Source organism: Sphaeramia orbicularis, chromosome 5 (assembly GCF_902148855.1).
Source record: "Sphaeramia orbicularis chromosome 5, fSphaOr1.1, whole genome shotgun sequence".
NCBI classification, from domain to species: Eukaryota; Metazoa; Chordata; class Actinopteri; order Kurtiformes; family Apogonidae; genus Sphaeramia; species Sphaeramia orbicularis.
This window is the reverse complement of record NC_043961.1, coordinates 31,903,664-31,919,092: the sequence shown is the minus strand read 5'-3', so window position 1 is coordinate 31,919,092 and position 15,429 is coordinate 31,903,664. Positions and strand designations below refer to the sequence as shown.

At 38.1% G+C, this 15,429-nt stretch overlaps 1 protein-coding gene across 1 annotated transcript in view; it reads left to right on the top strand.

Annotated features, from left to right (window-relative positions):
- The first annotated feature begins 784 nt into the window (after positions 1–784).
- The window catches only part of bsnb (bassoon (presynaptic cytomatrix protein) b), a 75,433-nt gene continuing 60,788 nt past the window's right edge, over positions 785–15,429 (top strand). Inside the window, 2 exon segments of the mRNA XM_030133575.1 lie at positions 785–1,083; positions 8,393–8,774. Coding sequence (XP_029989435.1) covers positions 905–1,083; positions 8,393–8,774 — 561 coding nt within the window. The 5' untranslated portion in view covers positions 785–904.

Below are 15,429 nucleotides of genomic sequence, written 5' to 3'. Positions count from 1 at the left end.
TTTCAGTAATGTTTACTGCAATAGCTTAACCATAATTTCATTATTCTGTAATTAATTAGATTAGTATAGGATTCCCTCTGTGGTACAAGTTGATTACAACATTAGTTACAAACCTTAAGTTAAAAATCTTACTCATCTTACTAGTTTTAGTAGATAAATTGCAGTGACGGTTTGTGTACACTAGGGAGCACACATTCAGGGACCTATGACACCTTTAAGAAGCATGTCCGCTAAAGCTTAAAATGCAACACAGTCAATAAAACCAATACATCATTTGTGTATAAAGAATAATTGTTGGCATTCTCAATTTTTGTGCTACTATTTGAAAGATTAATTTCAATTGCAATTATATAATTTGCATTATTAAATCTGATTATTCGATAATTCAATTTACACATATACATCATCTGCTCAAAAGTGCAACTTGCATGTGTTAAACATACTTTGAGCTTTTATCATCATTTGATTAACATTGAAGGGAAAATTAGATTAAACTTTATCAGTAGCTCATATCTGTTATATTACAAGAAATATGACAATAGATAATATGAATGATCATCGCATTTCCAATCTGCAACCTGTTTTTCAGGTTAAACCAAATGAAACTGAATGAGGATGGTCCCTGTGGATCCAGTCATGTGCCGTGGAAGGCTCACGGGCATTTGCGTGGTGACTTGAAATAACCGAGCACAGTGAACGCGCACGTACGAGGCCTTACAGTTCCCACCCATTGCGTCAGCGCGCTCCTTCACCCTTTCCGTCAGTGCGCGTGCTCCGTGCGGGATGCTGAATTGTAGGTGATGATGGCGGAAGGGGAGCAACGCTGAGTTTCATCTGAGTTTTTGTCACAGCTGTAGAACCATCTACAACATCGTTTCTCTCGGTCGAGACCTATCCAGAGACGATGGGAAACGAGGCTAGTATGGAAGGGGAGGGACAGGCGGGGCAGCCCGGCCCCGCCGTCCCTGCAGCAGGGGCTCCGGCTTCCATTTCAGCACCACCGGACTCTGGACAGCTCATCAAGCCCAGCAATGGAGCGCCAGCCGGAGGAAGTGCGGCTGGACCCGGGCCGGGGATTAACAGGTAGCCGCGATGTAGCTAGGACGTTTCTGTGAAATCAGTGAAGAAACACGGCTGCGTGGATTATTATGTACATCTGTACGATGTTGAGCGTAGATATAGGATCATCCGACTGCGTGGAGATAGAGTTGAATGGGTGCTTAATTATTTATTTCAATATCCTTGTCAACACAATTCACCACCCCTTCTGAGACCCATTTTTGTGTTTGGCAGCACCACCCTATTAGTCAACGTCAATTTGGGTCGAACTCAAATTTAATATGCAACGGTTTCGGTTTGCAATCAATAAATATAGCTTATAAACGTTTAAACGGGGATTTGTACGCCTGTTGTCACGGTGTCTGTCCCCAGGCAGCAGAAGCTAAATATCATGAATGAGAGAGATACGTTTTTTAGCTCGAGTGAGCCAGTGTAAGTACAAATGAATACTCATGGCTCTCACAACTAGCAATATTTCATGGTTCAGGTGCTACGAAGAGAAGAAATGTATATGGATGTTGCAAAGTGTGATGGATCTCACGATCAAACGCTCTGTCGAGTCCATTATTGGTGAATTTCCTGAACATGCCTCGACATACGAGTAAATTCAGTCATTCTGAAAAACACCTTCCTCCTGGTGAGACGAGTGTAGGATGACAGTGATAACGACGGCGTCATCGTGAACACAGGACCATGTAACACGCATCAAATCATTATCAAATCTCAATCCAGATCAATATGCAGGGAAATTGTTTTTCACTACCGTCAATTGACTGCACAGAAAAGGCAGGTTTCTTCTGGAACAGGGTGTTGCATTTCATCAAGAGAAAGCCAGCTGAGCCCAACACTGTTATGTTAGCCCAGCCTTATATGATAATATTTCCAGTTGCATAAGTAAATCTCATTGGTGGCCCCTGATAAGACAGTGTACGCTGATTATGAACATCTTCTCCAAACTAGCTCAGATTATTAGTGATTAGTCACATGTAGTTGCCTGTGGCTGTGTATTCTGTGTAGGTGTGTGGGAGGGATCACCCTTCCAACAAGATCTGATACTGCCTTAATTACACAGTTCAACAGTTGTAGACCTGAAAGCACACACAAGCAGAGGCACAGCTGCATCTTGTATTTGTGCCACCTGTTTACTGTTCCTTTTTAGTCTGACGTCTAAGTAGATGTACAGTAGAGGTGTGAATGCTCCATGGCCTCAATTATGATTCACCGGTCAATGATTCCACTGTCTATATTACTGCACGTGGCTTCTTTTTTGTCAGTTAATACAAGCTGTCACATGTTTCCTATACACATATTTACTCCCTTGTATTTAGAAAGTGCTTGCAAGAATCGTTTCTAAACCAGTAGCTGTGTGACCCCACCTCAATGCGTAAACCAACAATACAAGAATAAAACATCAATCTTTTTTCCTGTGCACTAAAAGTAGTGTTATGTTGACTCATTACCTTTATAATTAGGGTTTCTTTAAATGATAAATCTTCAATCAAGAAATTTCCACACCTCTACTGTACATTACAGTGTTCCCCAAACTCCAAAGCTCACCCATTCTGGCTTTAGAAATCAAGTGTTGTTGATTATTCTGAAATCTACCCTCTCATCACATCTCTTGATTCTTATTACACAAAATGATTGTAAGCATAAAAGTGAGTTGTAGGCGTGTCCTGTAAAGAGCCTTCCCCAGTAAATGGAAAATCATATACCTGTTAGTAATGCCTAGGCCTGTCTGTGTTTCTGTTTGGAAAAAAGCACTTAACTGTTCATCCTGTGTACTCACTGTGGCAGATTTAAAGCTCAAAGCTCCAGTGTAACCTCATGATTCTTTTATATCTTGATTTCTCTCTGGTATCCACCCGAAGATGTCTCATAAAGTGATGGCTAATGCTAGAAGACTGAGTGAGCTAAGAGACAGTGAGAGATAGGCGAAGAGAGAGAGAGTGTAATATGGTTGATTAAAATGCCCTTCTTAAGATCATGGCCCTACATTTTTTTCCCCCAAATCTTTCCTTAGAATACTCTGCCGCAAAGAACTTGTGATGGTGTAAGAAGACAATGAGACGGTGGCTGGGTTGAGGCTGTAGATAGGAGACTTTCATCTTAATTAAAATGAGTTGCAGCCCATTGCCTATTAATATGAATGGGGACATAATATGCTATATATAACATTATTCAGAAGTGAATTCCATATATCCACTTTAGCTCTCTTTTAGACTATATTATATTTTATTCATTGAAGCCAGATAGCTAAACCATGACTCCTATAGGAGCCTTTAAAGCCAGGGAGACTCCCCTTGCTTGAATCCTGACTCAATAGTTGTTTTCCGCTATAATTCTAACAGCTTTGACTAAGTGCACAGTCATTCTGACCTCATGATCATAACTTAAAAGCATTGCAAGACAAATAATGTTGCCTTCTGTTAAATACTGTTATTTGCGGTCTCATTCTTCTCTGTGTGAGACATTACATGCTCCATCATGTAAAACTACAACTTCATAAAAGAAAATGACAGATATAGTAATGTTCTAAGACACAGTGTTTACACTCATAATTAATTTATTTTCAGCAATGAAAGCAGCAAACAGTATATAAGGCTGCAGATACCAAACAGGGATATCAGCTCTAACAAATAATGCAAAAGCAGTTCTTATTATTTATGGCCTTATGGTATGACATTGTTAGGATACATAGCACAATAGAGGAGATGCAAGCAAACAGCTATCTGTTAGAGATCAGCAGTATAGCACTTCTGTTCAGGTTTGTAACCTTGATACTATCCTAGTTGGAAAAACATTTGATCCATATGAACATTTTTTACTTTATACTGACTTTAATTTGGCTTTGTGGTGACAGTGGCTTGAAATATTCAGTGCAAACATGCTCATATTTCTTTCTTTTTTCTTTCTTTTTTTTTTTACCTTATACTTACCCTAGATGACCATCAATAACATGCTTTCTCAGCTTGTTTGATGCTTTCAGACTGCAGTCAGTGCCTCACTTTCCAACACAGTGACACACATCAGTGACGCCAAAAAATGACCATCATAAAAGAAAAAAGTAATGCACTCTTGGCTGCCTACAGGATCAGTGTTTAAAGACCACATATGGGGATTTCTATGTGGTCACCTTACTTTGTAATTTCTCATGTCGCATTGCGGGTGGGAGTTTGAAAATTTCAACGCTATAGCTCCCACATGTGCATGTAAAACATGATGGAGAATATATTGATGATACTGTAAGCTTTTACTTCAGCCACGTCTTGGCTGCTCACCATTTATTTTTTGACAACGTGCCAAGACTTGCTGATGGTAAATGATGACATGTCTGCATGTACAGGGAATAAAAAGTGTCACAGCCTATAACACTTTGGTCACCTCTGTCAAAAACAGTACTGTAATTAGTTTAGTGCATATAGTTACAGCTCTGACTTTGGTCTATTTGTCACAGCCTGTGTCACAGGTATTGGCTAATTGAAAAAATAATTACATTAACCCAGTGTCTGATTCCTTTTTACCTTCTGTGATTGAAACTCAAAGGGGCTACTTGCCGCTTGACTTCTGAAAGCTAACAACCTCAACTCAAAACTTCTTTTCTGAAAGGATCGATTTGTCATTTGTCATTTTTGACAGAAAGCACTTGAATCTGTGTCAAGTCCTCCAGTTTCCATCTTAACCTTGATAAAAGTAGTTTATAAAAGCACTTCAGCATGGAAAGACCACTTGTCTAAGAAACAAAGAGCCACGGCATGGAAGACCGTTGAATAATTTTGTATTTCTTTTTCTTCTATAGCATTTAATGATCTCTTACAGTTTCCACTAAAATGTCACTTCTTGCTTTCCTTGTGTTTAGTAAACAACACAGGTGCTGAGTGGACATTTCCAAGTTAAAGCCATTAAAAACCTTAAAAAATATCTAACCTTAAAAACAAATGGTGCATATGACCATAAGTCTGTTGCAAGCACTGCTGTGACCTTTAAATATTACTAAACGGAAGGCTCCAGATAGGTTTCACTCAGCTACCCAGTTTCATTTCCAATGGACAGACGTATAAATCAATATAGAGAAACGTATAGTATCTCCATTATAGGATACTTATTCAGATATACAATATCAGATCTAGCTTTCACTGCACCGAGGGACATATTTGAAAGTCAGATGTCAGTGAAGGACTTTAAAGAGGATATTAGATTTATATAATGGAATAACGTAAATATTTTATTTAGGAAGCAAATGAATATTACTTCTTTTCTCGTGATGCTTTTTATATTTCAGTAAATTATGGGTTGGCATGTTGTACCAACCTGTGTTTAGATTTGTAAAATTTAAGTCCAGGTCTATCAGCGGCTGTCAAAAATGTAATCTCCCTATATCTTGAGTAATGGTATCCTGTTGGTCCTGAAAAAAAAATGCACATAAATATGGTAAATGTTGAGCACAGTGAATGCTGATAGTGTTGTGTATGTGCTGACTGCAATTAGTTTACTGTACATGGTAACATTTTCATTAGTGACACCGGGACGTTGTCATACGTATGGCTAAGTCTGTGTTGTCTTAGTCTCATAGGGAGCTCCTTTTACAATCAGCAGCTTATAAAGCCTTCCCACAAACCCAATATCCACTTGGTGATAAAGCGAGCGATTTGTAGGGCTTTCAAAACAAAGCCAGTAGTTGTTCTCAGTGGATTCCCATGTGCTGATGGATGATCATATCTAAAGAAAGTTTTTGAAAAGGTGCGTTCCAGTTAAAAGTTTTTTGAATTTCATTAAGCCATGCCCGAGGCTTTGCATAAATCATACATGACACCCTTTTCAAGTGATAATATCTTTTGAGGGCACAGCTTAAATGTATTTTGGTGGCTGTAGTGTAATGCAGGTGGTCAGTGGCTGTACGAGTATCTTCAAACATGTACGAGTTATCAGGGAGGTTAACACAATGTCAAGACTGTGTTGAACTTCAAATGTGACAGTCATGGTTTGAAAAGTGCAGGTTTTTTTCCTGATGGGCTTGCTACAGTGAACAAAGCGCTCCTGCAGAGAGTAAAACAAGGTTAGAGTTATACAGCAGTTCAAGTCATAGGCAGTGAAGCACAATAGCTAACATGCTCTATTTTAATTCCTTTATTTCTCCTTTTATTCCCACCCTCTTTCACTCTGAATGCAGAGCTTCTGCTGTGACTGTCTTTGAAGATGACGGGCATGACAAAACAAGGTCTAAGTTGTTGTGACAGTGGAAATCCTCCATTTCTATTGGCACCAGAGCCTGAGGGCCAGCATGAGCAAGAAAACCAAAAGTTTACAGTGCTGTTGTCTGATCCACTACTTTGTTCCACCCAAAACTCATCACAGAGGCCGGAACAGCTTCAAAGAGTGAAAACAAGCCACAAGGAGCACTTCACAGAAACTGATAGAGGCAATATAAAATATTCAGCATTTGCCTCTCTGTCGGCCAACGTTTTGAGTAGTCTGATATCACACTATGAACAACAATGCAATCTTTTAACGGTATGTGCTTCTCAGGAATAAACTGCTCAATAAAAAGTGCTGCTACTTGTTGTAATTAAGTAGAAATAATACAAATAAACCAACTGAAGAAAACATTAAATGTAGCTCATTAAAGTGTGCAGCAAAGAAAATATATAAGGTACATATTATGTTTATTATGCTGTGATAAAACCTAATAAGGTCCACCAACCATGTTACTATATTAGCAAAATAAAACAAAACTGAGCTCCTAAGTTCAGCACGAACCAAACAATGATGTATACTGACTTTCTTGTAACTGAAATCATAATTTTCCTTGATCACAACTCCATCTTGCTCTTACTTATTATTTCTCACCTACTCGCTGTTCTTCTCTCATCAGTGTCCCTCAGGAACCCAAAATATTGCAGCTTTATTTTACAGTACTGCGGATCTAAATAACAATGAATAAAATAGAATAAAAAAAAACAACTGTTCAATCTGTATTTAATAATAAATGTAAAAGGCCATTTCCCCCCCTGAACATAGTATAGTGTGTTTTTAATTCAATAAATGTGACTTTTAGCTGCATTTGTCTAAAACTGGAGTCTGTGTGATTAAAGGACTGCTCTGGGCTACAGTAAATGAGTGCTAGATGTGATTGTATTTTGGAGAGAGTGAGTAACATAAGAGTGTTTCAAACGCTGCTGCTTTTTTTCTGATTTTATAGTTGGTGTGAAACATTACTGTTGATCCTTTAACCCGTAAAGACCCAGGGCTAGTTTTGCAGCAGTTCCCAAATGATTATTTCTCTCTATTTTACCTTTCTCAAGTGATTTACCACCATTTATTATAATAGTATCCCCTGTATTTTGCATTTTTCACTGTTGATGTATTTTCCTATATTTAATTTCCTATATTTAACATAGATATTCATGAAAACTTAGAGTAAATTCAAAGGTTATTATATCAAAACAGAGAACATAATGTGCTGTGTACTTTTAATACCCCTTGGCCAAATATAGTGTAAGATTCTGTTGAAAGTTACTGCCCTATAATTCAGATTAGACTGTCTTTGTGTAAAACTAATTACATCCATATTTATATCTGAAAGTACTCAGATATTATAAATGCACAAGGCACAAGGCCATTTGACCTTGAAAAAGTAGGCCAAGGTCACCTATTTTCAATATTCTTCTGCTCCATGCCAGAATTCATCCACAGTATAAATTTGGTTCAGATATGTCAGTGCATTCTTCAGATAATGTGATTATGTTGTTGAATAGACAGACGGACAGACAGACGACAAAATGATTACAATACCCCATAGCCGAGGAGTAAAAACTGAAGAAAAAGTGACTTTTTCAGCAAAGGTATCATTAACTGAAAAAACCCCAAGTAAAATCAAGTGTCTCCATCCATTGTCATTGATGCAGAAGATGACCGTGTTTCCATGGTAACGATGGAGCCTCTAAACGTCCAAATGGGTCATATCTGATGACCATGAAAAGATGACAAACTGCATTTTACACCAATTATTTATGTGAATTGATAGGATTCTTGGATCAACAGATATTAAACATTTTATTTCAGTAGATGCTTTTGTTCGCTGGTGGAGGTTTGGATTTTTATGGGTTAAAAGAGTAGCTTCAATGAATCATCCTCTTTCAGAGCCACTTATCAGCTTGTTTTAGAGTTGAAGAGATCTATTGTTGAATTGTTTTATATAGTATACACTACATTGTATTGGCTATGATTCATGTAATGGTGTGTTTCTGAAGGTTTATTCTGTTATATCACTCCTGACTTGGGACCTAGATCTAACTTTTGCTTTGTTCTGTGTTGTTTGTATCATCTTTCATAGACCACCTCCGTCAGACCCCGGGCCTAAAGCTGGAGTCCAGAGCAGTCATGCGACAGGGGACAGATTGGCCTCCCATGAAACACCACAGCAGCAAGGAGAGCAGGGCCAGGGTCACATGTCCAGGAAGAATCTACAGGTGGATGTGGGTAGCAACAGGACTGGGAGGTCTCCTTCTGTGTCCCCCGACCGAGGCAGTGTCCCCACCTCCCCCTACTCTGTGCCTCAAATTGCACCCATGCCCAGCAGCAAACTGTGCCCCGTCTGCAAAACCACTGACCTGATGGGCGCTGGGGATGACAAGCTGAACGTCAACACCTGCACACAGTGCCACTCCATGGTGTGCAATCAGTGTGGCTTTAACCCCAACCCTCATCTCACAGAGGTAAACGATGACCACATTGATGTCGTTTTTATTTATAGGAATTTTTTCTCCTACTCCCTCCAGATGAATGCTACATTAGTCTTCAACCAGCCCTCTAAAATGCTAACATATCATAATGTAAAGGTCATGCATGTGATGTGACTGTACAAGAAAGTCACCACTGTCACTCCAGTCTAAGTTTCCAACATTGTCAGTAAAAAAAGAACTAGAAGAATGAAAAAAGAAGAACGAAAAAAACCAAACCTAAATCTAAAACACTGGTAAAATAGAAAAAAGACAATATGCAATTGACTGCACAAACATATTCAGAGAGAACTGAAGCATAGATTTATACATTGTGCTGTTGGCTAAAGATAAGAAGCAAAAGGGTGGCTGTGTGACACTGACTAACCAAGCAAACAGTTTCCTGAATGAAATATGAAATTAACTCTCCCTCTCTCTCTCTTCTCTGCAGATCGATCTATCTATCTATCTATCTATCTATCTATCTATCTATCTATCTATCTATCTATCTATCTATCTATCTATCTATCTATCTATCTATCTATCTATCTATCTATCTATCTATCTATCTATCTATCTATCTATCTATCTATCTATCTATCTATCTATCTATCTACCTAGTGTAGATGATTTGTGGAACATTAAAAAGAGTACATAATCTCTATCTTGCAGTGGATTTCACATTTTAAAAAATTGAGAAGTGAGAAATGTAGGTGCTACAGTTTGGATTCAATAGTCCTGTGTTAATTATTTCTCCGTGACATTTAGTGAGTAATGTGTGCGCTGACTATTGTCCTCACATTGGCTGTGACTGGCTCACAGGCTGGATCACACCAGCTGAATGGGAGACAAGATGTGAATAGCATTCATGCTGATTGAGAACTGTCAAACTATCTGGTTGCCATGGTTTTGCCTTTGATTCATTTTATAATGAGTAGGGAAGGCTTATAATATTTCATCCCCAAATACCTGGTCCTGTTGCTGTTTAATGATAACAAATTGCAGACTCAAATCCTGAATGAGTACTTTTGTTGAGAAATGGTGAATTTTCACTACAGTTGACAGACACTAGTGAGCATCCGAGCCATGCCCAGAGCCTCCTCTGAACAAAGCTTTTTATAACACAGCTGAACACAGCAAACACATCACCCCATCATTCACAATCAGTTCATATGCGTCCAAACAGTCATCACTCTTAACAGGTAGCTGAGAAAGCCTAATGCCTTCATCCTAAAATAAATCACTAGCCTAATTTGAATTAGGCTATGCTTCACTGTGACTGTGAGTCAAGTGTGGCTGTGTCATCTGTCACAAAGTTTCACATCAAGTCTGAGTCATGTTGCAAATTGCAGCCAAGATGCAGTGTCAGTTAAGTTGGCCTACAGGCTAGCAGAATAACTGTAGGCTGAATGAATATTAGGGCTTAGTAAGTAAAAGTCTAGTTTTTGAACTTCAGATCAGTGCATATAAATGCATTGACTCCAGGCTTGCATAGATGCATTCATGAGTCCATTTTTGTGTCTAAGAGGATAGTGCAGCAGACGAGGCTCAGCTGAAGACAGGGGAGATGGAAGGAGTAGAAAGAACTGCGTGGAGACAGGCAGTAAAGAATAGATCATGGCAGGTGGCGAAGGATAGTACGGCAGCAAAGAGAACAACGGAGGTGGACGGTGTGGGTATTTTTCAGCTCAGCCTTGGTGAGGTTGTCAGATCCAGACAGGGAGCGAGACATGGAGAGAAAGAACTCTGCCTCTGGAGACCTGAAGATTTACCCCCTAACCTACTTAGCATGGATCCGGCTTGTGCCTCACTGCAGCATATCTAACACAGCTTTATCACTCATCTGTGAAACTGATGATGGCCACGTTGGTGCTGATCAAAGTGATTATGGTGCTGAAGAGGACAAAGAGCGGAATGACGATTACAGTGATGGCGACGACAGTAGTGAAAAGTTCCTTCTGAGCAGTAAGGTTAGCCCTGAGATAAAAACTGAATGAAGTCTACTAGGACCAAGTGATACACCTTTTTAAATTTTCTGTTCTGCAGGGATTTTTACATGTATCCACACATGTCTGTAACAAGGTATGTCTGTCCATCTGTCCTAATTACACAGTAAATCAATTTTCATGGCTATTTCAAGTCAGAATGTGTTGAAACGTTATTGTAGTGCTTATGCATCTTACATAAAAAATCTGTGCATATAAGCAGTGTAAGTAAAAAATGTACTTTAATGCAGACATAAGGCAAGTGATGTAAATAATGTCAAATGTAACTTGATGCATCACTGAACTTATATTCTTGTCCATATACAGTTGTACAATACCATCACCGAACCAACAGCTTCAGGAGCAAATTATAGGATTTTTGTCACCAGAAGTGTTGGAATGCTGTGTAGAATATATAAATAAAGCCATATAGTGATATAAATAGACTATAGTTACAGAACTGTGCAGAAGTCTAAGGCCACCTTTGGCTATGTTGTTTTTACAGGGTTATTGTGAGTTTAACAACAAGAAAAGCAGGGAAATATTGTACACAGTATTGAAAAGACACACAAAAAAAAGATTGAGATGACCTCCACAGGCAGCAGTCAGTGTTTCTGTGCCCATGACAAAAAGTCGCCTAAAGAGTAAAAGATATTTGACATGACTGAGACTCACATGTCAATCACAGCGGTCATGCCCTTCAATACCAAATCCCTTCAATGTGGTATAAAGCAGCAGAAGACTAGTGCATTAAATGTCATATTGTCTACCCAGAACAGTTCAGGACATGTTAAGGACAAAGGGAGATCACACTAAATACTAGATACTTTCATCTGCTTTTTTCTGAAATATTTCTTTTTAATGCTGTTCTCATATTTGTCATATTTATATCTGGTTACTGAGACTGAGAAATATGAACATTATATTATGTTATGACCTTTGCACAGTGCTGTACATACAAACCATACCAGCAGTAGGTGTATGTGTATATAAATTATATAGATCAGGGATGTTATTAGCACACAGTTCCTAGAGGAGGCAGACTATTATTTTTGTGGGATCGCAATATTTGTTTTCATTTTAGAATTTAGTGTACTGGCAGAAAATTAATTCAATATCCGTTCCAGGATCAGTCTCTTGATGACAACATGAGCTCAGTCTGGGTTCACCTCTTGCTTTGTATGAGATGTGTTTCTGTTTACAAATAGTCTACTGATACTGATTGAACTGTCCCAGATTAAAGGGATAATATGGGCAAATTCTGGTACTGTAGGGGATTTTCCCTCAAATTACAGCAAGATAGCAGTGCTGATTAAAACGTTGATAACCAAGAGCAATTCCATATTTCAGATTCCACTTATTCACCACAAAGTCACAAATGGCGGACCCAAACCAGAATCACAAGTATGAGCAAAAGGAAGTTCTGCAATTTAAGCAGCGGCTGCCTCGTCAGCTCAGTGTCTCAGGAAGAGTTCATGTGTTTGAGGAAAAAAAGTAGGATTTATGTTAAACAACCTGGCAATGGGAGTGAAATTTAGAGAGACGTAAACAGCGAGCAATAAATGGATGTAGAGTGTCACAGTTTGTTTTAAGGTTGTCAGTCAAGCTGAGAAGAAGGGATTTGTTTCAAAGTGTTAGTGAGAAATAAGGACATTGCGGATCCACCGTGCATACTGTATGCAGAAGCCATCACAGGTGTGCCGCTGGGAATATGTGCACATGTGATTATGTTATGACGCAAGTGACAGCGACTTAAAAAACATTTGCTGGGTGTTTGAAAAAACGGTAGGAGAAAACCTTCCATGAAAAACACTGTGATAAAAGGGAGAAAGAGGAAGCCAGACAGAGTCACAGAAATGAGACAGTCAAAGACAGACTCCGAGATGGAGAATAAAACGACCTAGAACAAGAGCATGGAGAGATAGTGAAAGTACCACAGACACTACCCTCCGACAATGTTCTCCCACCATCATACAGGGGAACATCTGCTTTATAATTGGTCCAATTTCTATTTATAGATCCTACCCCCCTTCTGTCTGTAACGATGGCCCAGTCCTGAGAAGCCACAGCTGAGAGAAAGAGGGAGAGAGAGAAAAGCCAGAGAAAAGCATCATCATGAATTAACTGTGATAATCATAGAACGATTACTCTAACAACTAACAGTTTGGCACATCAATTCAGCTTTTAGCGCCACAATAAAAATACAAACTATGGACATATATCAAAAATAAGTCTGGGTCATTTTTGAAAACAAAACCATTTCTCTATGCAGTTTGGTGTTCGTCTCCATGATGAATGCCTCTGCATTACCAAAACACTCCAGAGATAGGGATGAGAAAGTCTTTGAATGAGTCATAAAATGATGACTTTTTAATGTCTTTTGTTTGAAGAGTGCCTTGGAACTACTTCTTCTCTACTACTTTCTTTTTACCAACAATCCCGGAAGCTGAGGAGCAGCTTTAACAAATGCTCCCACACAAAAGAGTCTGCAGAGGCACTCATAATATATCTCCTCCTCCCTGTACAAAATATATTGGGTGGGTGGCCACAGTTAACGGTTGCACTAGATAAATTTAGCAACCTATCAAAAAGCGTGAGACCTAGTTTGGTTCCAAAGTACAATATTTTACATTTTGAAACTTTCTTCCAAAGTGATTCATATGTATAGATACCCTCACCCAAAAACATATTTAACAATGTTTTATGGTAACATTTGTTACTATAAAACTGTCAGAACTGTATGACTGCTTTACTATTTTACCAATGACAGGTTGCATCTAGTGACAGATCCAGAGAGAATGACGATGGTACCTGCGGTTGCACAGCACGTTGAATTTTTTTTGTTTTTCAGTTTATTTCAGTATTTTCTTTCTTTTTCTTTTTCGTTTTATCTTTATTTTTATTGTTTATTTTACGTACATTACAAAACAAGACAAAACATAGGGGACATATGGGATACATTGACTACAATAAACCTAGTGACTAACAACTGTTTTTAGTAGTGTGACGTTGAAGTGAAAATTGTCCATTTCTTCCGTTTATCATGACGCTATTCTTCTTGAGTCCTCAGTCTATGGGTCAGAACCTCCATCTCAAATATTCCATTCACAGTTTGTATCCAGTCGTTAGTTGTAGGTTGTTCTAATCTGCACCATTTTTTGGTAATAGCCTTTTTACAGGCTGCTAATAGTATTTTAAACAAATATCTATCATTTTTTCTTACATTATTACCAATAATACATCCAAAATACATCACCAAACATGTTTTAGGAATTGCATAACCCACTATCTTAACAATTATTGAATATACATTATCCCAGAATGATGCAAGTTTAGGACATGACCAAAAGACATGTGCATGATTTACATTGATATCTCTACATTCTCTCCAACAAGGTTGAACTCTGGACATATTTTTAGCTATAATTTTAGGAGTTATGAAAAATCAAATTATATTTTTCCAGCATTGTTCCCTCCATGTTCTTGAAGAGGTGGTTTTATTTCAGCATTTTCATTTTTTAGTTGCAGTTGTATAACTCAGTATGACTAATGAAGCACAAAGAGCTAAATTTGTCATTTTTCTGTCAGGGGTTAGGGAAGACCAGAACATTTGACTTAACATTAGTTGACTCAAAGGAGAAGCAGCTAAAAATAAAATGTCTAAAAAGGCCAATATGTGCCACACTATGGGGATTTGGTGTGTACAGCTTGTCACACTACACTAAAATGGGAAAAAAATCAGTCAGGTCCACTTTAAGACCGACATTTAAGGTTAAATTTAGAAGTTTGCGTGTATTACATAAATAGTTTTCCACTAGCATTTTTCTAGAGAGGAGGTTTTTAAGCTCTGACTAGCAGCTACTGTGAGTCACAGTGTTAGTCAGTCACACAGATGATGGTTTAAACCCTGCACATGTAAAGCTCTGTATTAAAGTTAAAGTAAGATCGCTCTAAGTTTTACAAGTAGATGGAGCTGATTTGAACTTTAATGCTGTCTACATTCTAATCCCAAGGCCTTAAACTGATTTTTCTTAGGCTTCGAATACCATCCTGGCAGAAGAGGCTATCCATAGTATCATAAGTAAACAGTCTGTTATGGTTCACCTATTTTGAACATGTACCTGAATGTGACTTTGAGGGCTGTTAGAGTCTCGAGTATAATTTATTGATCTTAGTTTGAACTTTAACTTGCAAATTATTCAAGAGTTTGCTGCTTTTCACAAAATCCATCTAAAACAGGAGTGTATGTATTCTTAAAATATGCCTAACAACAATGGAATTTTAACGCCATACATATATTGTGATTTTTCTTGTAAGCGTGAAACTATAAATACCAAGGAAGATTAAAGATGATAGACAAAAGTAATCTGTCACTGAAGGCTGGTTCACAGTCCCCTCAAATTAATTTAAATGCTTAGCGCAGAGAGTCAGTGTCACTCAGAGGTTTTTATAATATATTAATCTCTCACTAAAAACGTATAATAATTTCATGTAGATTTTAGTAAAAATTGCACGCACCATCCTGTTTCTAAAATGGAATGATTTCTCCTGATTTTGCATTCACAAAATGACAACATGTTTTAGATTTATGTGTAAATGATAAGAAATTAATGTTGAAAAACTGGTCAGTTTCTCCCAGGCCAGACAATTAAGTTAAATTATTCTTT